This window comes from Enoplosus armatus, chromosome 11 (assembly GCF_043641665.1).
Source record: "Enoplosus armatus isolate fEnoArm2 chromosome 11, fEnoArm2.hap1, whole genome shotgun sequence".
NCBI lineage: Eukaryota > Metazoa > Chordata > Actinopteri > Centrarchiformes > Enoplosidae > Enoplosus > Enoplosus armatus.
The window spans coordinates 5299302-5325114 of record NC_092190.1 but is presented as its reverse complement, the minus strand read 5'-3'; the positions used below and the strand labels follow the sequence as shown (position 1 = coordinate 5325114).

General features: G+C 42.3%; 1 protein-coding gene across 16 annotated transcripts in view; it reads left to right on the top strand.

Annotated features, from left to right (window-relative positions):
- The window catches only part of map4k4 (mitogen-activated protein kinase kinase kinase kinase 4), a 90929-nt gene that overhangs the window by 20562 nt on the left and 44554 nt on the right, over nucleotides 1-25813 (top strand). For all 16 annotated transcript variants that reach the window (XM_070914448.1, XM_070914446.1, XM_070914445.1 and 13 more), the window contains exon 3: nucleotides 20212-20268. In XM_070914448.1, the coding sequence (XP_070770549.1) occupies nucleotides 20212-20268 (57 nt within the window). The remainder of the gene's footprint in view (nucleotides 1-20211; nucleotides 20269-25813) is intronic.

Sequence of the window (25813 nt, the reverse complement as noted above, 5' to 3'; positions counted from 1 at the left end):
CAATCAGAACAACATTTTTGGATTTGCTTCCCTGTTGAGTAATGACTCAGCCAGTCTGGGGTTCACTGCCTGGATGAAGGGCCCTTCGGGCAAGGAGGTAGTCGGACATGATGGCCTCGCTGCCAGCCCGGCCGCCCTGCCGTCACGCCATGCGGGTCAAGGCGGGAGCATGGAGAGCAAATGAGTGACATCATTCCTGAGGTTAAAAATGAACCAGAGGCAGATGCAGGGTGGATGATGCAAGCCTGGTGCAAGCCCACCTGAGTGGAAGCCTGAAGACCTGAAAAGGAGTCGCTTGACAGACGATTCAGACTCCCTCTGTTCGCCCTGTCTGCTCCTCCTCTGTTGTAATCCCAACTCTCTCTCTCTCGCTGGCTAAATAAATCATACGAGGCTTTCCATCGTCGGAGAGGCAGAGGGGTTTGTGTTGTCAGATGAGAGCAGCCAGGCTGCAGGGATTATCAGCCACAGCAGAATGGAGGACTTGACAGTTTTTCTTCTTCTCTGTCTGTGTTCACACTGCAGCTCCTAAATCTCATGTTTGATTCCTCTTTACACACGAGTGACATTGGATGTTTTATTTAGTTGGTATAAACAGAAAAAGTCTGTTCCAATCAGAAGACTCAGTGATCAGGTGTGAGATTTCTCTGAGGACTTTTTGCTTTTTACTCTTTAAACTGCAGATAGTGCTCGTTTAGCTCTAAGGTCATCTGAGGCTGCAGTGTGTTGTGTTGTACTGAATTACAACGTATTGTAAAGTGTTCCTATTTTTCAAATGTTTTAATCTGCCCAAAGATGTTGGTTATGTCACTTTGGTCACATCTCATCACCAGTGCAAAACTGTGCTTATTTGATCAAATTTGATGAAATCATTGGTAATCAGTTGTTATATCCTGGTATTGATCCTCATTACTTTCTTGGTGCTAACCCTAACTTTTATTCAGGCAAAGTTCTTGATTCATCAAACTAATTATTTAATAGATCAATCAATAATGACATTTTTTTTATCAGTTGCAGGCAGCGTTGTCGAATCCCCCCTTTGAGCTACGCATCATTTAACCTTGATGCAGACGCTCCGTTCTTTCATGTCGCTGTGCCGAGGATCATTCCAGTTTTTACTGTCCGTTTTACGAAGGACAGGACGCTTCCCGATCTTTTGACCAGGCTTTTTTCCACCATAATTCTTGTCTGTCTACAGTCACCTGTCTAGTGAAGCCGAAAGGCCGCAAAAAAAAAAGGAAGACTGCTCTGTAACACGTTTGTCTGGAGGACAGATGGATGTGACTTCCTGCGGCTGCTGATTACTCGCAGGTTTTTTTCCACATTGCTGCCATTTCGGATCGTTGTCAGATACGAGTTACATGCAGGAACAATATCGCCCAAGACAAATCAGATATATGACCAAAAATATTGACAAAGTGGAGCTTGAAGACCTTTGTGCTCATGTTTGTCTCTGCCCTCATCCCTCTTTATCTTCCTGTGCTGCCCTTTTATTCTCTCCCTCCCTCGCTCCCTCGCTGTAGGTTAAATCCCTGCCTATTTATAGTGTGCAGCAGCAGAGCCGAATTGTGGGTCAGTATGTTGAGAGGGAGGAGGGGCTGCTGCCGCGTGGCGCATCACAACTTGCACTGCTTCATGTCTTGAAGGGGAAATATTACTGTGTCCATTGTAAGAAGAGAAGAGTCTTTTTGGGGAATTAGGAAGGAATAAATGCAACTTGTTGCGCATTTTAAAATAGGCTATGAAAGGGACTAATTAACTATAAAAAGATTTCTCTTTATTATTTGTATGTGCTCATGCTGTATTAGCAGTGACTGTTCACACATACACACACCAGCCTCTTGTACCTGTTGAACAGCCTGATGTTGACAGAAGGAAAAGGTTGGGTGGAGCTCGATCCAGGTCAGCGGGCGATCCACTATTATTAGCACCAGCCCACTACCTGAAAACAAAGGCTGCACAGTATCGTTTGGAATAACATATTGTGAATTTTGGAATATTTGAATCATATATCAGTTTATTGGGAACCTTTTTTTTTTTTAATAAGAGAGGTGGGATTTGTCAGTCAGCAGGGATTCTGCAGAGCATCACTGGAGAACATTTTAATCTCTGGGCAAATTGGGATGAACAGAAGACACATTGAAAAAAGAGATCCATTATACTTTCAACTATTATTTTTTGCAGCACAGGTGGTATTTTCGACGTGTGGTTCTTTATCCAGCAGCAGTGTTATGCTAGCAGCTAATCTGAGCCAAATGAGCCTCCCTCCTTCAGCAGCAGAGCTCACCCAGGAGTGAGCTGGCGTTTGTGCAGTTACTGTTGACTTTAGGCTTTTACTGAATTGCTCTTTATTCCTCATAATCCCACAGCTCTGTGCATGGCAGCTCTATCGTGCTTTAAAGGAGCATTTCCATCCACAGAACTGAACTCTGGCTGGAGTAGTTTTCACTGTGGCTGTTCAATATGTGGTCGTAATTCTTTGTTTTGAATTCCTACAAAGGTCTTTTCACTGCACTAAGCTCCAGAAAAAGTCATAATGTTTGAATGTGCTTATGTGTGATATGATTAAGAATGGGGGCATCATTGCCTTCTGCCAGAGCCAAAAAACAGCCACAGTGAAGTTGCCATTGTGGAGATTCATGCAGCTGAACAGGTTGTTGTATAGCAATTATTTGTATTTTCAGTGGAAATTATGGACACTTACTTGCAGGTTGGGTTGGACGTCGGTAAGATGTTCTTTATTTAAATCAACTTTTGTTGACATGTTGGTATGTGGGGCCACTTTGAAGAGAGAAATTAAAGACCATTATTACTGTGACCTCTGGCGTCTATATGGCGACCCTTCGTAATGGTTGTCACAAGGGCCGCCGTACAGAAAACCCTCTGTGTTGGTTTGCTCAGAGCTAGACTGTCTTCTGCAAAATGAAAAAATAAAGAGGCTGCTTTCTGCTTTTTAGCTCATCCTGAACAGAGGACTGGTTCTACCGACCTTTTCAGCCTGATGATCTCGAGCTGTTGGAGAAAGAAGTGGCGAAAAGGTGGACTTTGAGACCATATGTCCATGGTTGTGTGTCATCTAGATGGTGCAGTTGTTGAACTCAATTTACTACCATTGTGCCTCCTATTTCACCAGGTTCAAGGCTGGGTGTTGCTTGAACATTTTATATACCACTGCAGAAGCCAGATACAATACTTTTTTTGGCTTCGTAAATTATCAAGTTTTCAAATGCTTTTACCATACGTAAGAATTCACAATGCGTTCTACACAGCATACAGATTTTGAATTAGGGAAAAAGAAGAGCACTGGTGTCGGAGAGAGGAGAAGTCGGATTAGTGCACCCCTAGTTATGTTGTGAAGGAGAAAAAGTCTCACTTACTACCTCTTTGAGGTGTCATACTGTAGCCAATTTTGTTCTTCTTGTAAAGTTGAATGAAACAATGACTCAAAGCTGAACTTAATTTATCTGTCATTGCGGTTTATCTTCTTTTTTGAGGTGTTCTTAAGGGAAGTGCTACAGTGTCAGCTGCGGGGCTCGGATATCTGGAGGGGTTTATCTTATTTATTCCAGAACTTGATGTCATCAGCAGTCATTTTAAGTTGCATTTCTCTCTTTCACTTTTGAGGTGAGATGTTTCTGTAAAGCTTTTTGAGGATTTTCGTATCTCTGTACTCGTCTCTCTTTCTAGCTTCCTGTCACTTGTCCTTGCAGAATAGAACTGAGAACTGCAGAACAGAGCAACGGAAGATCTCTCATACAACAGAGGCCCAGTGTTATCCAACCCTCTCTCTCTTTTTTCAGCTGTGTGTTTTCACTGGCGGTTAAAACATCTCTGTCTTAATTAAGTGCGCCTCACCCTTCCTTGCGCTGAAAAAAAGAGCCGCTCTCTTTTATTAGGGCCCGTTGTGAATGTGAAACCTCCTTCAGACCTCACTCCTCGCCATTGCAGGGCCCTATATTTACCAGAACCACCCCCCCCCCCCCCCCCACCCCCCCCACCCCCCAAACCCATTCATTACCCTCCCAGGCCTTTGAAGAGGTGATAAAAATGCCAGTGTAGAAAGTTCCAGTGGTTTGTATATCGCCCTGCCCTTGTGTCTGAAAACGGAGGGTGTAGTCAGCATCCCTGGCTGCAACCTTGTAGAAAACATTGCACGGAGATGTCACTGACTGAAAACCACGAGATCAGATCTCCCCATGGCAGCGTCATGCCCCAAACCACTGACTTCCTGTGACTTTGTCCGTTCGTCTGGCAGCAGCTTCCTGTCTGGAGAGAGGCAGAGATGAAGCTGAGCATGACTAGGAATCGGCCTGCTGGGAGGCTGCAGAGGTGAACGCGGTCCAGACTCTTGCTTTAAATGACAGAGCAGGAGGAGGAGGAGGAGGAGGAGGAGGAGAGGATTCACGGTGAAGAGTGATCGTTTTCCTTGGCACTTCTCTGCTAAGCTTGGCACAGTTTTGCACTCTTTGAAGATCTCCTCCCTTCTTTCTGTCTTCCTTCCCTTCTTCCTTCCGCTTGTATGTTCAGAGGATTTTGTTTATCTGCTAGCTTTTCCAGCACACTGCCGTACCCGTTGCACCATCTATCAAAGGGCCGAATCATCAATGCAGCCAGGGTTTGGTTTGGAACTGGGCCTGGCTGTTTCGCTCCGTCAGATACTGTACATCTATATATTACCCACTGCGGGGGAATCTTCCTCCCTTCCTGTCCTTTCCTGGGTCTGTCTGTGTGTCTGTCTCTTGTTCTGTATCATTAGTTTTCTTGTGAAGCCGCACAAGAAAGGTGGACAGTGTTTGTCTGGTTTTACTGGGAAGCTTTTAGGTCTAAATTCATGCAACTGTGCATGTGAAGCAGGACAAAGAGCATGTGTGCTTTGACATCAAGCGGTTACTGCTGCATCTGCTGTCCGGTGACATCAATGTTCTGTATTTTAAGTGGCACAGGGTGCTCCACTCCCCTTCTGTGGCTACTTGCGGCTGCATCCAATCGTGCTAACAACCGGCACCATACACCTACTCTAATCTCATCATCATGTGGCTAAAGAGAGAGGCTTGTGGCTTAAAGTAGAGGGAATGGTTAGCAGTTTGACACAATTAATATAGCAAGTTTAGCTGAATAATATCATAAACGTTGTTTATTGGTCCAGACAACATAATCAGACTACGGGGCTAATTTTGCAGAGTGATATGTTGGTTAACTGCCGGTGAAGAGGTGTATAATTCATTGTTAAACCCAGGCCTGGTTTCTTTGTAAACCTTTGGGGAACTAAAATGTCCTTTTTAGTTTTTACCTTTTGAAAAATGGAAAATCTTGAACTGTGACCTTATGCACAGGTAGAAAGAAATAAAAGCTCCAGCTTATAAAACTTTCAGTGATGTTTGAATCTCTCAATGAATCAAGCTGCGTTTCTCTCCTTGCATGATTCCTCCACCCGTCATGTCCTGCTGTGACTGTTTCAACAGGAAATATATCACATTAGGGATGTTAATGAGAGCATTTTTTTTTTCTGAATCAGATCCTCAGGAAACCAGGCAGCGAGATTGTTGATATTACATGTAAGCAGATCTAATGTCTGTCACTTTAGTTTATGTATGTTATGACACCATCTTAGTAAGACAAGGATACAAATCAAAATACTTAAAGTCTAAGACAGACACACACTGCACATGTAATCTAAGTAAGCACCTGTAGGTGTTCTTGATGCTCACAATCATAATTCTTCGTTTCAGAATTGGTGATATAGATTCAGAAGATAGTGTTCATGACCTCTGATCTGTTTAAAATCACATCCTTGTCTTCCCAGAGTGTTTCCATGGTGATGCGGTGTACAATGCTGCAACAGCTGGAGGGGCTGATGCATTATGGGAATGAGCACATTATTTCCCTGACACACACACACACACACACACACACACACACACACACTCGGAGGTGCTTCAACAAATGCCCTGCAGCTCTTTCCATATTGGTCAATGTAAAAGCAAAGTTATACGCTGCAAGATGGGAAAAAATGCACACACAAGCACACAGAGGGGTTTTAAAATGACTCATTATTGCTGTTGAATTTTCATCAATCCAAAATACCAGAGTTATGATAAATGCTATATTATTTTTGGCCTCTGCCCAAATTAAGCTACAGTCCAGTGAGCCTGCAGAGCTTTTCAACTAATGTTTTGAATCAACGTTTAAGTGGCAGATTGGTTATTTTCATTGCAAATGTCGTGTGAAATAAATGTGTTATTTTTTTTCAATGCATCACTCAATATACAAAAAAACTGTCAAATGCCCAAAACAAAAGTGACTTCTTCAAACTCCTCATTTTATCTAACCATTAAAAAGATGTTGCACCAAACGGGTGTGAATTCTGATTCTCAAGCATTTGAGAAGTCTACTGATTAATTGACTGACCTCTAATTGTTCCAGCATCAGTCTGGTATTTCATTGATTTTTTTTGCACATTTATGGTAGTGTGCAGGTCTGAGCTGATTCTGAATGGACCGTTGCTGGAGTGGCCATCTTGCATCAGTGGCCGGGGAAAGTAGGCCACCGGCCACTTTCACACGGCACAGACAAACAAGGCCGAGCGGACACACAGCTGATCTCCACAGCACACGCGTGTCATCAAAGCGAGCCGTGTCTGACATGGCCGACCGCACGCACATGCTGCACTTCCACTTGCGCTCTGTTTCCCTCCTCAGATGGAGCTGTGCAGCTGAGTGAGCAGGCCGGTCTGTGTTGGATATTCTACCGGACAGACGCTCTGTGATCCATAGATTTCTTTCAGAGATGGTTACATTATTTTTTAGCTGCTATTTGAACACATTTAACAGTAGTAGTATCAGAATCCTGCATTTTTTTTTTCTCTATTCCATCTTTTGTAATGTTTACCTTTTATGTTCTCTCTTTGCATTTACAGCAGGTATAAGACCATAGTGCTACATAAAGAAGGAGGCTATTATTATTATAACAGTATCAACAATATTACTTGTGGTAATAGTAGTAGTTTATGTAGTTGTATGTAGTAGCACTATCAGAGGTCCTAGTGGCAGCAGCAGTAAAAGCACTGTTGGCAGAACGTATATAGTAGTAGTAAGACCACCAACACTAGTTATAGGAGGAAATAAAACAAAGCTAACACAGTAAATAAGAGAACATAGTAATACTAAAAGATACAATATACCTAATATAAAATGAATGGAGAAGTAAACTAGGATTCAAATGGTGAGGGGAAGAAAAATAGAGAAACAGAACATTATGTTTCAGTTCAGTTCAGTTTCAGTTTCTTGATAAAGTTCAAGCTGAGATCAAGTTGAAGCTGACCCCCTTTTCTTTGATTGAATTGTAGGAATGGCTTGGAACACGTCTTCTGATCAGATCACTGAGCCTTGCAGACATTTAAATGTTCAAAAATAATCAGTGTTTAACTATCGCTGAATGTTGTTAGAATTTCAAAAACAACACGCTTTGTTTCAGGGTTGACTGTGATTGGTTAGCTGCTTCTCCACAAGACCAGAGTCATGCTGGGTCCAAATTATATTAAGTCAAGGATCCCAGTGCATTGCCGTGGGCCTCTGGTTTGTATGTCAATATCTCTAATCGAGTGGAAATGAGTTCTGCAACATAATCACCACATAGGAAAAAAAAAAATATATATATATATATATATATATATATATATATATATATAAGAGAGCTGTGAAGTGCAGGAAATTGCATTGCTGTTCTTTCCAGATCTAATTTTCTCAGCTCTATTTCAGACCAGGTCTTTGTGCCTCTTTGGATGCAGTTCCTTTTTATATATATATAAAAAAAGACAAAATAATAGTATTATATAGTATTATACGTATGTATTATCACCACCTGAAGGTTTTTGAGTTGCTTCACCACACGTCAACATGGTTTGTAGAGGAGTGACTCCACTTCCAGCACTGAGGCTTCGGACTGTGTTGTTCCATCTTTGCTCAAGTTTTTTCTTTTTTTTTTTAAATCTCATTTGACTTTCTCATTATATATTTTAATCCCTAAGAAGAAGACTATCCTCCTGTCATTAAGAGCATTACAGTATCATTTTATCTGACGACATTGCCAATCTCTAATAAGTAAAGAATTGGGGTGGTAGCTTAGCCGTTAGCGCTCCCCACTCACTACAGAGAGCAGAGAGGCTAAGAACACAGTCAACCCCGGCTAACAAGCTAATTAATTTAGCACTTTAGCCTGGCGTGGCCCCGCTCTAATTAAGCTCAGCATTGGTTTCCAGGTTGAATGTAAGCAGCTCCTGGCCCCGGTGGATTAGCCGGCCTTGCTTCAGCAATGCTCAGACTGGGTTCTTTTCCTCTTGTTTCACTGCTAATGTTCACTCGCATCATTTGCATTTTAGATAAGTGTTTTTTCGAAAATTAGGCTGGGAGCCCACGGTGGGTAGGGAGAGGATTTAAATCCCTAAACTACGCTAAAGAAATTAATAGTTTAAGCCGGTGATGCCTACACAAAGTCCCTGCAATAGGAGGCGAATGTGCTGCTTGATGTTCAGTAACCCTTAGATACAGAATCTTTTGTTACTTCTTAATGTTACTAAGTCATGATGAATCAGATCCCTCGATACTCACTGCATTTTTTTCTCATTCACTGCAAGACGAAAGCAAAGTGAAAATCCTTGAATGCTTTAAGAATCAGTGGGTTTGAGCGTCCCTTCGATGAACTCATGCTCCTGTTTATAAGCAGGACGTAAACAGTCACACTCTCTCGTCTGATGTTGAGCTGGTGGGTGGAGGTTTTGTTAAGTCAGGCAGGAATTAAGATAGTGTGTGTGGGAGTTGTGGGTCACTGAGGGAGCTGCAGAGGGCAGCGAGCCAACCAAGGGATAAAAACAGATGCTCTGTAGTTGACTTTACCTGAGTGTCATATATGTATATGTTCCTCTCTTCCTCCATTGTTGTGGTTAAATGATACTCACAGAAATGAAAAGATTAGAAGAGGATTCGCTGACATTGTACTGACTTTACGCCTGGCCAGAGTGTGCTGAGAGTGGCGTGTAAGGGAGAAGGGACTATAAAGCTAGAATATAATTTGAGATTTACTGGTATTTTCATAGCAACCAACCTGTATGGAAAGACAATTCCAATTCATATTAATCTGCCTATAGAATTACTTCATGAAACTAACGCTAATGAGAAGGAACAGAAGTGCTTCGAGCTAAATACCAACATGCTCACAATGATAGTGCTTACTTGATGATGTTTAGCTGGCATGATGCTAACCATGTCCACGTGATGCTAACATTTGCTAATTAGCACTAAACACAAAGTGCAGCTGAGGTTGATGAGAATGTCATTAGTTTTGCAAGTATTTGATTTATAAAGTATTGTACAAATGAACATTTTGACCTGATGACGGCACCAGATGAAACGTCGGAGGAACACCAGTTGTTGAGACATCTCAGTTGTAACTGAGAAGTTTTCAGCAACATCCCTGTTAATTTAATAGTAGCATTAGCTTCTTTCCTCCAAAACATTCTTCTATCACTTTATCTAGCTTCATCCCAAGCCTCCGAGCAGGCCTCTCTAACAGGATTTCTTTAATAGTGCACTACTCCCTGATTCATATCTCTGCAAACCCACAGTCAGCCAAGATCAACACTAATGAGACTTTGAGAGAGAATAATGAGCTTCCAGCAGTCGCTCGACTATGTCTTCTCTGGACAAGGGAGGACAGCGTGTGGAGGCGGAGTCGGCACCGAATCTCAGTAACAACAGGGGTAATGGCGTCCGACAGGGAGCTAATTCCTCCGGTGTACTCAGCCGCTTCGTCTGGGCTCCGTCCAGAGGCTTCAGACCCGGAGACAGTTTGATGGGGCAAGGAGGTGATGACTCCTTGGATTTTTCTAAGTCTCTTCAGGCATTGTTTATACCAAAAGTAGAACCAGTACTTTTTTTTTCTAAGATGGCATGCTAAAATGTGAGTTGATATAGCTTTGAAAACCAAAGACATTTAGGTACCACTCGTGCAAAATAATCAAGGCTGCAGAAATGGATGTGTTCTTGTTTTCACATTGCATTTCTACAGGTTTACACACAGATGTGGGCTGTCTGGTCAGCATCTGTTTGTATGCATCCTGTGTGTGTCTTTAAGGGATGGAGAGATGTTGACCAAAACATCTTTTTTTGGTACATGTCTAAACCAATCCTCAACTCTTTGTTTAGATGTACAGAAGACCAGATCTTTTCCACACAAAATGTCTGAGAAAAGAAATGACCGACTACTCCTTTGGATGATAAAATATGGCTTAGATTTGTTAAACAGAGCAGAACTTGTCTTCTGATTTTGAATAAACCAGAGAGCTACCTTCACCTGCTCTGTGTCTTTCTTTCCTGCCATCCACCTCCATCTCCTCTCTGTACTTTCTTTCTGCCTTTGTCTCCACCGTTGTGTTTTCCCTGCTGATCCTCCCGGCTCAGACGGCTAATGGAGGAATGTCACGATAAAAGGAGCAGCGAGAGGACGTCTGGACGTCCTCGGACTTTACACTCAGGGAATGTAGCAGCCCCTCCTCTCGTCTTTGTCACTTCTCATTCCAGAAATTGAATTTCTCAACTTCTATTCACGTGTTCGACCAGTCTTGGAAGTAATAATGTTATTTGCAAGTGATCAAAAGAAGCTTCTGTTAAAGAAGTTTTCATCAGGCCTTGGCTTGGCCTACAGTAGACTTGGTATTATTTGGCATCTATCTCAAAGTGAATCTTTTGGACAGTATCTGTATTTAAAAAGAACATGGTCCGTCTTTACTTTGAGTTGATCTTTCGAGGGACTCAGCGTTTTCCCAGCTGCCTCTGCATGGCTTCTGAAAAGCCCTGATGTTGTGGTTTGTCGGCATGGTCATAAGCGATATCCATTTCACTGACGGTCAGTCCTCCCTGAGTCTAAAAATGGGACGATAGCCCGTTACGTTATGGAAAGTTGCACCACCCAGAATTTAACCCCCTTACTACTACTAGATCTAATTACAGCAGCTATGCAATGCTGCCTGTGTCTCTTAACAACTTGTCTCTCCTGTTTCTGTCACTATCTTACTGTGTGTCTGTCTTTGACTCTTTAACCTCCTTCCTTCTTGCCCTGTTTTTGCTTTTCTGCCTCCCTCTGAACATTTTAACTCGAAAAGCATTGTATCCTCTGCATGTCTACGGAAATAAAATCCCCGAAAGAAGGGGCACAAAAAAAGACCACATATGTTGGTATATTTGGTATAATATATATAAACGTTACTAGTAACAGGATCAGGAGTTCCGTATTGATCTTTCTTTAGGTGTGCGTGGTTCTTATTGTAGCAAAGGAGCAGACACTCCCCTAGTGTTTGAGCTGCACCACAGTGATCAATAGAGATTTATAATTGACCAGCCTCTCTCTTTCTCTGTCTGCCTCTCTGTGTCTCTCCCCAGAGTGAGGCAGTTTTTTTGGCCTACTTACATAGAGCTCCCTGTTTGAACACTCAGAACAGAAACTGAGCGTGAGAGCAACGTCTCTTCATCCCTCACTAATGGTTTTCAAACTAAAATGTGCCTTGAACTGGACCACTTTACCTCTTTTCCATTAAATTTCCCCTACAGTTTATTTGAATTTAGGAAAAAAAAAAAAACCCACCATCTTTACAGACCCAAATAAAACAGCACGTCATCAAACTGTTTTTGGTTTGTTGACACAGTGTCAGTAAATGTGTTAATTCAACACTTCAGTGGCTTTTGAGGCCGTAGTTTATCATGTGCGATATCGGATGGAAGAATGTTTCCATCTTCATTTACATACTCGTACCCCCTGAGGTTAAAAAAGTAGATGTGAAATCCACTTCAATATAAGCTCCTCTAACACATCTCATGGCCAACTATAAATGCCACAAAGCCTCAACTGTTACAGCTTTTCTTGAAGATATTTATACTCGCTGTCACTGTGCTGTTACTATTGTTCTCTCTCTTTAAAGAATAACAGGCAGCAGTGGTCTTCCTCAGGGACCACTGTTAAACATGACGCAACAACACTCAACACGTTTTATATTAACTGATGCATCAGAAGTGAATGAGCAGCTACAGCATCAAGTTAAACTCTAAATTATCGACAATGTGTGATAGCTAAAGTTAGCATATATAGCAGTTGTGTTAATGATTATTTTAATTCAGTTAACCCACTCTGTCCTTGGTCATGTCCATGAACCTGCCACATTCACAAACAATGACAATTTTTTAGCCAATCAAAAGCCAGAGAGGAAATGTGTTCTGCTGTTTTTCAGGCCAGTCACAAAGTTTCGGACATTTATCACCATCACTGGAGTAGTTGATTTTTCTATTGAAAATAGAATCAGAATTTGTGATGGTGGTTTTCAACAATTTTCAGACATTTTGTCGACTAAACAATCAGTCGACAGACTTTCAGTCTGAGAAGTGGAGTTGTTTTCGAGGTGTAACAGCATGTTGTGCCTGAAACTGTGTGCAGGATAGTGAAGATTCCTACATTATGGCCTCTTCAAAAAGAGAAAGATCAGGGTGCTTAAATCAATTAGGACGTGTCCACATGCTCTTCCTCATCCTCAGTAAAACAGTGGCAATGGAAACACTGTGGAACTGGTCGTAACAGTGAAGCTTTCCTCTCTGCTGTTGTTGTTGATGATGTGTGACAGGAGGAACAGAATTCAGCAGCAGCTGCTGCCTGTTCGCTCATCTGGAACCATCCAGAAATATTTGAATTCCTCCTCTGGACCTCACCATTTTAACATTTTGTCTTTATCTGAGTGTGTGTGTGTGTGTCTTTACGTTGTGTAGCTTGTATTGAGCTGCTGTTTAGTATGTGAAACACACCCCGAGGTTTGGAAACCCATCGTTACGAAGATGATCAGCTGTAATTTCATAACTACACGCGTCGCTGGTTCGATCAATGAAGATTTGTTAGTGAGACGGTTTTCACCCGTGCTGAGCTGCAGAAATAGGAAGTGTGTTTGTCTGTGTGTGCCTGTGTTGCTGTGTGTGTGTTTGTCTTTCTTTGCTTTGTGCATCTGTGCATGCAACTGTGTGTTGGTGAAAGTGTGTGTGTGTGTGTGTGTGTGAGTGTGTACCAAAGCTTGCACCTGGCTCCTTGTCTATGCCCCACACCCCAGAGGGGTGCAATAAAGAACTCCTTGTCCCAAAAACCATGATGCGTACACACACACACACACCCACACACACCCCCACACACACACACACACACACACACACACACACACACACACACACACACAAACACATACACACACACACACTCTCTTAATGCTCAACAGAGCCAGACGTGTGTCCAAATTTAGGCAAAACTCAAACTATGTGGGTGTGTTGGCAACAGATTATTATGTGAAAGTATATGTTACCTGTTTTAAGATGGCACATATATGCGTGAGAAACTCTTCTCGTGTGTGTGTATTGGTCCAGGATGACTCCACTCCCCTGGCATTTCCTTGGGGGGGAAGTCGCGCAGCTCCCTTCTTCCCAGTTTATTCTTCCTCCTCCTCTTTAAACCCTCTGACACTCAACCTCCTTCCTCTCCTTCCCCCTCCTCCTGCTCATCTTCGCTCATCCCACTTTCTCTGCCAGTGTTTTCTGTCAGCAGCCCGAAAAAGTAAAGAAAACAGATTTCCAGGGCCTGAAAGGAAAATAACAGCACCAAAAATGTAGGAGAGAAACGTCGCTGGTTCATATTTCATTGAATTAAAAGTGAGAATGTGAACATGGAAATACAATGTTTAACGGTGTTATTGGCCATGATCACAACACTTCTGGTTCATTGCCCCTCTCTCTTCACGTTATGGCCTGTACACAAACCATCAAATCCAAACTGGCAAAACTTTTCTCTGAACACATAAAAAGGAAACTGACCACAGATCAGTGTTTACGGTCATCTTCGGTCTCTCATTTTAATGAGAAACCCAGACCACACCCCCCCTTCCTCCTTTGAGTTCAAGCTATAGGTCAAAGGTCACACCAGCTAAGGGATCATGTGGGGGGTATACCTTATGAACTCTGGGATCAGGTCTCAGTAGTCTGAGCAAGGGACCTCATTAAAACTGTTGTCTGGTGCCTCGATGGGTCCTGATTGGAGAGAGGAGTGATCAGAGTGAAGGAAGCTTTAAAGGTTAGGACGTCAGAGTGGCCTCTGCGTTGTGTTTTACCTTGGGGTGCTGTTTGTTTAGAGCAAATAGAGTTAACGCTTGTATGGCTTGTGGTGACAGATGGTGAAAGACGTAAAAAAAAAGCAGAACAAGCTATAAACATGGACATCTCATCCCTGATTGGAAATGTGGCCGTTGGTCAATGTTCTCCACTGTGGTCGAAGTCTTTCACAGTAATTATCAGGCACTGTACCTTTAACGCTCCGTATTAGACTAAATTATTCACTTTTATGACAATGTCTGGTCAGCTCAGTAAAATAAAAATCTGCAGTCAGCAGCTGATGATAAGTGTGAGTGTTAAAAAACAGTCAATCAGTGGAGACGATGACGGCCGGGCGGTGTTGGCGAACACCGGCTGATTAAAGTGACTGTTGGCTGCTGGGGGAGGAAACGGGTGAGTCAGTGATGCCCTGAAACCGAAGCAGAGTCTCTGAAGAAAAAGACTCCCAGAGTGAATCAATTCATCAGCACCGACACATGTGACCTTATGGAGCTCAGAGCTCCTCATCAGTCTGCTGACTGAGCAGTTCTGTCCAAAGCTTGGTTAAGACTTTGCATGTGTTGGTTCACACCCGTGTTTTATAAATCTCAGCTTCTCACCGTCACCCAGCTCTGATAGGGTGAAGGCACGTCAACTTGGAAAACCGTGAAAATAAATCAACCAAAAAACAAACTGACGACAATTTGATTGATTAGATAAATCATTTCAGACGTCACCTGGGAATCTGTGATGGGTGTTTTTGTTTTTTTTTGACATTTTATAGACCAAATGATTAATCGATTAACTGTGTTGTACTGAAGTTTATTGACTGAAACAAGCCCAAGATGCCACGTTAAAGGCAAGCCTTTACATCTTTACAAATGTTTTACAATTTAAAGTAAAGTTCTTGCTGTTTGAAAAGTGTCAATGGAGAGTTTTGGTCTCCCCTGATGGGCTTAATGCTGTTTCCATCCAGACAAGAATACAGTTCACAGGGAATCATTCAATCTTTGCAGATTTGGATTTAAAATGATATAAAATATACTTTCAAAGTATACGCTATCAAGAACTTCAGCTTAAAAAGTAACTGATCAGCCTTCAAAAATCCACAGGAGCTAAAACTAAGGCTGTCTTATTATCTCAGATGTGGCGTAAAGAAAAGCTTCTCCCACAAATACTAACTTGCCTCAAGGGCCTCTGAAAAAATGTGTTGAGACCACGTGAGGCCTAAAACTCTGCACTGAAACCAACACGGATGGCCTCTCACCTCGCGGGCCCTCCAGGCTTTTCTGTTGTGAAGGGAAACTCCGGTCCAAACATCCCACAGAGAGTCTTGACCAAGCACGGTGGAGACAGATCATGGTGCTAGTCATGGGAGAGTCGGATGACGTGATTATATCACGTTTGAATGGAGCGTGGTGTCAGCTGGGAGGTGCTAACAGAGAGTTTCAATAACTTCATTATGCACATTCATGGTTATATAAAAACTAAAGTTGAATTAAAGTTTTAAATCTCTTAGATCTTTTACTTTTCCGGTAAGAAATAAGGGTCATGCAGCAGATGTACTGTAACAGAACTACAGCTGCTCTTACTTCCATTTTGCTTTTATTTTATTTCCTAGAAATGATGTAATGTGGAGAAGAACTTATTTCCCCCTCGATAATGTCGAGCACTCACTGGCTGCTGTTTACGAGACAGTTTGAAACCCCTGAAGTTTGGGTTTGTCACGTCTTGTGTGAAAATTTTAGCACCGAAACCAGAATGTAATGGGAGAAAATGAATGTCTTAAATAGTGTGGATCGGAACCTCTTCCTTGATATTTAGATTGGATTTTCCATTAAGAGGATAACTAATGGATCTTAAGACCCACAGATAGTAGGGCTCAAATATTAGTAGAAATGGAAGACAAGGAAGGCAGACTATAAAATCTAATTTCCATTGTCTCCAACAAACTATAGTGGGCAGTATTTTTTACATTTGCCTTAGTTTCTCTTACAAATAAGTTTGGACTCTGGGTGATGTTATTGTGTCCTCTTAGTAATAAACTTGGTTCATATCATAACCGACAGGAATGATGGTCAGAACGCTGAAAATAAAACCCAGGTTGTAGAAAATGACCTGGAATTTTCTTTAAAGCTACAAAAAGCTACGCCACTAAATCATTTCTGTTCCTTTGAAAGACTGATGGACTGTCCTTCTGTCTTTTGTGTCCATATTGGCCAGGTGTGTGTGTGTGTGTGTGTGTGTGTGTGTGTGTGTGTGTGTGTGTGTGTGTGTGTTTGTGTCTCGTCTCTGAACAAAGGAAACTGAGAAGAGGATGATGTCATCTTTTAACCGTTATGTGCCTGTCTGTGTTGGTGGTTGGGGGGGGGGGATTCTGTAATTATTACAGTCTGCGTTCTGAGGTCACCTTTCTCTCACACACACACACACACACACACACACACACAAGGATCTTTCATCATTTAGGCAGTGTCTTGTTGTTGATTATTTCCTTCACAAAAGGAAAAAATGGCAGATATTTTCCAACGTGACTGGAAAACGAGAGGATGCAGTAAAAACTGCAATCGCACTGAAGCTGAACACAAAACTGTCAGAATACACACCGACGTCTTTATACACACACACTGATCGGGTGCCAGTCACGAGTGGTTTGTTTTCACTTCAAGGACTCTTATGAAACCAAACCTCAGGAAGGAAAGTCGTCGCGTGTGTGTGTGTGGATGAAGATCAGCGTCTGTCATGATGTCACTGGTGCCCATACAGCAGCTCCTATATAGTAGGTTAGCCTCATCGTGTGTGTGTGTGTGTGTGTGTGTGTGTGTGTGTGTGTGTGTGTGTGTGTGTGTGTGTGTGAGAGGAATGTGAAGTGTGTGTCTACTTGAGTGTCCATTATCAGTGTGTTAATGTGTGTTGTGTTTGCAGTGTGTGAGACTGGGTATGCAAAACTGTGTGTGTGTGTGTGTGTGTGTGTGTGTGTGTGTGTGTGTGTGTGTGTGTGTGTGTGTGTGTGTGTGTGTGTGCGCACTACAGGTTGGACAAATGATGAACACCATAAGTGCATACACTGGAGAGAGCTCCTCTATGTGTGTGCGTGCGTGCGTGTGTGCGTGCGTGCGTGCGTGTGTGTGTGTGTGTGTGTGTGCGTGCGTGTGTGTGTGTGTGTGTGTGTGTGCGCACTACAGGTTGGACAAATGATGAACACCATAAGTGCATACACTGGAGAGAGCTCCTCTATGTGTGTGCGTGCGTGCGTGCGTGTGTGTGTGACTATGAATCAACCCAGTCAACACACATTCTTATGCCATAACAAAACTGCAAAGTCAGCTGAAACAGGCTGGTATCCTACCTCCTCTCTCTCTCTCTCTCTCTCTCTCTCTCACACACACACACACACACACACACACACACACACACACACACACACACACACACACACACACACACACACTGCTGCTGTGGTCATCAGGGAGAAAGAAATACAAATTCTCAAACTGAGATCGTGTGGTCAGACTGAGGGAAGTGTCGGGGTTCATATACTTTTTGTGTGGTGAGTTTGTGTGTGTGTTTTGTGTGTATTAGTACGTTAGATTTACGTTCTGTGTGTGTGTGTGTGTGTGTGTGTGTGTGTGTGTGTGTGTGAGTGAGTTGGAAACAGATGACTCAGCATTGTGAGAGTAAGATGGATGCCAGAGTTTAATGGAGGCTGATGGAGGTCGGCCTGCTGTGGCTGAAAAGCACTGAGACACCACACACTTAACACACACACACACGCACACACACACACTAGTCCACTCCATTCCCATTAACAGTCCATAGTTCAAGGTGGACCAGCTGACTTTTGAGGACTTGTTTGACAGTCGTTTGGTGTTTCAGTTTCATTTTGGATTTCGTTGGTGAAGTTCGCACATTTTGCAGCAGCAAACAAAACAAAACATTCAGGTTGTCATTGAGCTGAGTAGTGCGTACTTTATCGGTCTTTGGGGCCACTCAAAACCAGATTACAGATATAGTCCTGACATATTACCACCTCATAAAGCTGTTATGGCTAACATGCTAGCCAACTCATCAATTTATTTACACATCAGACAAGATAGTTGGCAAATATCGTATCAAATATTGCCTTTGTAAATGAATGGCTGTCAAAAAACATGCACAAGCACATATTTTGTCTTCATCTTGTCTAGTTTCTAGGTAATGAAGGTTAATGTCCCTAGTTACGTTCAGTCTCCTCCCTGCACTGAAACTGCTCTGTTTATCTTTCCCTTCCTCTCCTGTTTGTCCTCTTCCTCAACTGTCACTCCTTTCCCTTTGTTTATTATAGCTGATATGGTTCAACATAACATCAGCCCACCTACACTTTGTTTTGTAATTGCTATTTTCCAAATTCACTCAGTATCTCCTCTCTGTGCACACTACTGCCAGATTTCAACAAACAATAGAAAACAATCCTGTGTCCTCTCCCTCCGTCTTTACCAATTCTTTAGTTCTCTGTCTGCTTCTTACAACCTTCATTTTTGCCTTGACTTCTTGACTTCACTCTCTCTCTCCTGTCTTTGAACAGTTTTGTCCTCCTTCACCTTTCCATTCCCATACTGTAGTTCCCACAGTTAGGCACCAGTAGAGATTTGCTTCCTTGTCATCGTTGCAGTTTGCTCTCTCAATCAGCCTTGACCTTTTTGCCAAACCCGCCTACACACACACACACACACACACACACACACACACACACACACACACACACACACACAGACACACACACACACACACACACACACACACACAGACACACTAACGTCCCCTTTGGCTAAACCAAAATGGGTTAATCCCTCATCACTCAAACTGCAGACTGCGCCAACACATTCAGGAACAGGGGCCGGTGGCTCAGGTGTCGCAGTCCTGTTTCACACAAAGGAAACAGGATCATGTGGCAGTTCAGACACACATGCACAGACATAGGCTGCAAACATGATGCAGACATAAAGGCTCGCACAGACTCAACACTCACACTTTCTGTCTCTGTCTGTTGGTCTTTCCTCTCCAGTTTCCCATCTGTGAAAACATTCGAGCTAACGTTGTTGACCTGCAGCGGTAACTGAACCATTCTGGTCAAGTTGTAGAGTGAAAACGGGCTCCAACAGCAGGGTCTCTGTCTGTTGATGCTGTGTGCAAAAGGTGTACTGTACCTTTTAGTTTGTTCAAGTCTGAGTTTGCCTATACATTTTGTTATTTGCAAAAGTACGGTATTTAATTTTAGCACACTTTCCTTTTCAAGGTAAATAAAAAATTAGTCTTTTGTGGCACTCTTCACAACTGTGTTTAAGTTGTTTTTGTCTGGAGTTTACTCAAAACAAAACAAAAACTAATTTAGAAGAAAATGGCACCCATGCCTCTGGGCTCTCAGAGGGAGGCTAAGTTAGCCTCTCACCCACGTTTTACTCTGAAATGAGAAAAAAACTTGAATGAATAATTCAATTATTATGCCTTCAGTATTATATAGCCGCAGGCTGTTTACACACATATGTAGCTTACTGTTAGCGTACTATTTATCACTGCCCCTTGTCTTGGCTCACATACTGTTTCACGCCTTCATGTCATTTATTTTTTGGGAGAATTTTTCTTATTAACCTGGATGTTCACTTTGAGCACCTGGACCACCGCCTGTGATGGCCCACGCTATTGTAGAGGCAAATGACTTATGATTGTGTTTTTTGTTTTCATGACCAACTGAATCACCCTGTGTGTTTACTCAGCCTGTCAACTGTCACTGTCTGGAAAACTTTAAGGATTCCCACAAACAATTTGCACATGTGCCATGTGCTTGTCTGTGCTGTAAATTAGTCACTTTTTGGCCTCTTTCACCAAAACTGAAAAACACCATTGTCGTTGTCATATTGTGCTCTTAATTGTCCTATAATTGAGCTATTCATACTCGGACAATAGTCACATAAATTGCTAAATGACTATGATGCTGCACATGTTGCAGTGGTTACAAAAATCACAAGTTTACTTTTTTCTTATCTCTCTCTTTTTTTCTTGTTTTTCTCTCCAGGGTCGACATGTCAAGACGGGACAACTGGCGGCCATCAAGGTCATGGATGTCACCGAGGTCAGTAAGCTCCATTTGATGTGTGCTTTTATTTTGGTGTCCTTAGCTAGGTTTCAATCCAAATTTAGCACAGTTGTTTTGTTGAGATAAACAGCTGGTGGTGCTGCCCAGCTTTTGCAGGTTTGTTGAATTCTGTGAAAAATCTGAAAGCTTAGTTCTCATTTCTGTCATGAGCAGTGGTGAATGAAGCAAAATGGTTCTTCTGTTGACTCAGTTGTTTGAGTTTGGTTTTACACAGCCATATTAAAATATTTCCCCTTTGATGGGAGAAGTGAATAGTCGTAATAGGGGATATATGCATGAAAAATGCATGAGGTGAGACTAATACAGCGGCTGTAGCAGTTATCAAACTCACCATAGCAGCCACAAAATACAGCTTTTGCAGATTTGGAAAATCTTAGTTGGACTAAATCGGTACTAATTCTTTACTCAGGCGTTCAATACAACAGTTAACACCAAAACAAACAGTTTGCCTGACTCCCCTCGCTCTCTCCGCTCTGCTTATAATCACACGGCCGCCAACCCTCTTAGTAGTTTTTTTCTTCAGTGGATAAAGCCGAGTTTGTATCTAAAGCTCAACAGATTTTCAATTTCCTGAGGGCAGTTTAGCCAATAGTCTTAAAGACTGAAGACTGCTGTGTGTGTGTGTGTGTGCCCAGAGGGCTGCCTGTATAATTGGAGTCTGTGTTTCTTTGTGTGTGTACATGCAGACATGTCCTGGTAGTCTTATAAAACGACATCTCACTACGTTGATGGTGGACGTGATGGCTTTTTTTTTTTCCTGCCTTTCGTGTTACTCATCGTTGAATGAATAACTAAATGAGAAAATGAGAAAACTATTCACAAACACATATTTGAGGCCACTTGACCATTTCCTGCCCAGATGCCAGATGAGGAATGAGTGTATCATCAAGGCTTTAATCTGGGTCCACCGTTACACTAAAGAGGACTGTACTGTCATGTCTTTTAGGACCCTGCTGGTTTTAGTTTAGTGCATCTCTAAAAACCCTAATTTTTAGGACAAGGTTTGTAAGGCCCCATTTACACTTGTCATTTCAAGTGTGTCACATCTGGATTAAATCCTCACGACATTTTCATTTAGAGATATATGTGTTGGCCAGATCACAATGCCAAAAATGCCAGAAGAAGAATAACGTGCGCACTTTGGCACTTTAGTGACAACAATAATAGTTTAGCTCGCTATAGCTAACAACTGTCCATTACACAAACGCATGAATGAATCATATTGATGAACTATGAGTGAGACAAAAGTTTTATCAGGCTCTAGCTCATGGCGCTCCCAAACCCACACAGATAATTCAGTGGTTCATCTGATCAGGGGTCAGATAAATGCTGCAGCAGCTCACTGAAATTGCTGGATCCGTTTCTCCTTGTTGCTTTAATGAGACAGAGTACAACGGCGAATTTCAGTGTAACTTTAGCTGCCGTCATCACAAGGACAGGGGAGACAGACCATGGATGTATCAAGAAAGTCAGACAGTGATTTTTCCACAGACTGCTTATTACATAGTTACACTGTGGGAGGAGTAAAGATTATGTATCTGTCTTAAAGAGCTCCTCCAACAATCGGATTTCAATTAGCCTTAAATGCTTCCTAGATACATTTAAGCCTTAGACGCATGAAGTGTGAATGGGTTCTAAAATAATTGTTCAAGTGAGTCGTCTGTGATATTAACAGCCAGTTACTACAGAAGGAAATGTTGCTGTAATCAGTCTCCAGAAATACTGAGACTAAGTTGTGGAATTGATGCAGATGATCTTGAAAGATGAGGAAAAGAGAAAGCAGTGCTATTATTTGATCCTTTAAGCTTAGCCCTCCTTAAGAAACCTCATGTTGTTCTACTGTTAATAGTGACTAATGGAACCACTTCTATACCATATTTTGGCAGCACATTTTGAGCAGTGTTTTGTATTCTTCCTCAGGCAGCGTTTTATTTTTAAACTACTGAATATCTGCCACCTCTGCAGTCTTTCATGGTTTTCCTGTGGCTGCAGTCTGACACGGCCTCAAAAGGAAGAATGACCAGTTTGCAGTTTGAGTCTGTCTGGGAAATCAATCCATCATGAAATGTTAGTACTTCATATTTTCATTTGAAGAATGGACAGGAAAAAAGAAGAACGGATTCATTGTTTTTGACAGCTCTGCAATTGATTTCAGTGGGAAGTTTTAGTGTCCCAAAATGGTTTAAATACTTCTTTAACCTGCAATAACTGATTTGTTGGTCACTTGAAGGCAGTGGAAACACACTGTGAACAGTACATTGACACATTATCACTTTGCAAGTTGATATTGCAAACTTGTTAGCAAACACATACAGAGACGACTGCTTAGCAGATACAGAGCGAGGCTTTAATTTGGAGTTGTGTTTCTGGCCACCTGATGAAGTCCAATGTATTCCCTCTCGTTTTTGCTCAGTTTTGTCTCGTCCAAGTCCTGAGGGGAATATCTGCTAGCTGCTACCTGTCTGTCGTTTGGTGCCAGGCAGTTAGTCTACAGTGGGTTGATGCCTGCTACAGCTAAATATGATGTTATGGGAGCTGTGAGAGTTAACCAGAACCGAAAAGTTGTGGAAAACCAAAACAATGAGCTTTCTGTGGAGGAGAGGGGAACAGCACAGTCGGGTGATGATTCTCTGGGGGTTCGTCACTATGAACGATCCCTTTCATGTACAAGAAGTCATGTAATCCATTGTTAACGTAAGAATATTGGTTTTAGCTGCTTTAAAGGCTTTCCCACCTTCACTGAATAGACTGCAGAAAGATTTAATGTCATATTTGAAGACGTCCACTAGGTATTGCTGTATCCACCTATGATGATTAGTTAATTTACTGTAGTTGCCAGTGTGGCAGGTAATCAGACACATTTTGAAGTCAGAAATCTAGTTCATGGTGAAATATTGAGAAGTGTACCTCAGTGTGGTCCGCAGGCACAAATCCCCATTTGCAGCTGTGGAGATTAAAGAGCGGACATGAAGAAGGATCAGGAACATTTGATGGGAATATGTTTATGTATTCATGCAAGCTGAATGACTGAAGAGAAATACACATGTAGGAAACATTCAAATTTTTTTTTTTTCTTTTTACCCCTTCGATGTGTTTAGAGTCTTCCTCTTCCACAGCCGTTCTCTAAAATAAACACTCCGAGTTTGTCTGGATGTTTGCCAAGAATGACGGTTGAGCAGAGGAAGTTGTTTGCATTGGAAAAGTTTGAGTTTTTCACGTGCACATACACACCAATCCCATGTAACATTTATCTGTGTGTGTGTGTGTGTGTGTGTGAGGCCTATGAAGGAAACCACAGGAGCTTTCATACACTCGCGTGTCATGGATGCAAAAGCTATACGCCTCCTTTCCTGTGTGTGTGTGTGTGTGTGTGTGTGTCCACTCTCTACTCCTTGTGCACATCTCGGCATATGTGCTCTGACCCACATACCACTTCCTGTTCCATATACAGAGTGGGAGAGAGGCTGAGGAGGGAGGAAGAGAGACACTTGGAAGAAGAGAGAGAGGATGATGAGGGATAGACTGCGTTTTTCACATCGCTCAATATTGATATTGGCACGTCACAATATAAATCAATGCAGTTCTTTGGTTGTGATTAAATATTTTAAGCCTCAAATTCCCAAGTAGTAGATTAAAATGTGTCGCAAAAACAAAACATTTACAAAAATAAACAGTCTTAAATCACTTGAGTATAAATCGATAGCAATAAATGTTTGCAGCCAGGGAGATGAGTTACCTACGGTCAGTTATGTCCACCAGGGTATGAACTGTATCGGCAACAGCATGTGTGATGTGTTAAGGCTGAAACACACCCCCTCAGGCTGCAGGGGGTCGTACAGAGATGTTTAAGTAGCTTTTTAATGATGATTATTCTATTCATCGATGAGTTGATAGACAGAATTTTACATTTTTCTCCTGAAGGAGTGTTCATCTATTTCATCTTTCTGATGAATCCCCCCCAAAAAATAACACGTGGTGTGTTGAGCTAACTGGACAACAATCAGGATGGTAAGAGGATGGAGAGGCAGAAAGCGAGCGAGTGAAACCTGAGACGGAGAGCGAGAGAGCTTAAATAAGGGGAACAAATCAGCAAGAGTTTTTTTTTTTTTTCTCTTTCCTCCTTTGAGAAGGTTCAGATGAAGTGCAGTGGGATTATGGGAGGGGCCACCGCTGCTTGACTGCATCTCTCTTCACCTCTATCGCTCACATCCACCCACCACCTCTCTTCTCCTTCGTCCATCCATCCCCTCCCTCCATTATATGCTCTTCTTTTTTTTTGGTTGCATCCATCCAGATTCTTTATTCTGTCTTTTCTCCCCTCCTTTCCTCTTCTCGGCGCACGCCCTGCTTGTATTCTCCTCGTCTCTGTCCCTCGCCATCTTTCCTTTCGCCGCCGCCTCTGTTTTCTGTGGGGAACGAGAGAGACAGTGTAGAGTAGACATAGAGAGTGAAGTCATCCTCATCCCTGATAGGAAATTGGAAAAAAAAAGGAGAAAAACAGAGAAATGTCGCTGCAGCAGCTCTGCATTCAGTCTGGCTGCTGCTGCTGTTGACTCGATGTAATCCAGTGGGATTCAGTAGGAAAAAAAAAATCGATCTTGATTAGTGGAAAAAACTCCACAGCAAGCATCTTATCTCTACCTTTCTGTTCCCCTGGGGAATGAACTGCTTTTCTCACCATATTCTCTCACTTGTTATTCCCCTCTCTGTGAATTTTGCACATGAAACAAACTAGATGCATTAAAGCAAGTCAACTCTCACTCTCACCTCCCACTGCTCCCTGTCCGTTCGGAAAGGTGTGAAAGTGAAAAGTGGGAAGGTGTTGAAGGCAAGGAATAGTACGTTTGTCTTGAAGAATAAAAGAAAAATCTGTTAAAGCTGTCCAGCCATGTCGACAAAACAAATGCATATACATTTGAACGCTGGCTGTATCTGTTTTCTGTATCTCTATTTTGGGCCTCCGTCCTCACAAAGTCTGCTTTTCTTCAACAGAAGTTTTAGCCACAGCAGCTGTGCGGTTGTAGAAATTGCAATGGTCGGTCTAGAGAGAATCTTCTTCATTGGATGGAATGCCATGTAATTTGATCCAGATATTTATGGCCCCGAGAGAATGATCCTAATGATGTTCAGGCCACTTCAAGTGCCACCAACTGGTCAAGTTTTCACTTGTGCAGTGAAAGATCTAAAATATTTAATCTCGATCTAGATCTGTCTGGGTGGATCAGCACAAATTTTGACACAGACGTTCTTGTTCCACTCAGGATGGGTTGTAATAACGTTGGTGATGTGTTATTGTAATGTATTCATAAGTGTGCTCATATATTGACCTTTGTGCTTGCACCATCCTCCATGAATCAGAATCAGAATCAGAAATACTTTATTGATCCCCAGGGGGGAAATTGTACATTTGTACATTGAAAGGGTTATTGGACCCACAGTCTTTGCAAAAAATACATTCTGAATTTCAGCTGAAGCTAATATGAGGCGATCACGTGGATATCCTCCAAAGTTACAGCTTCTT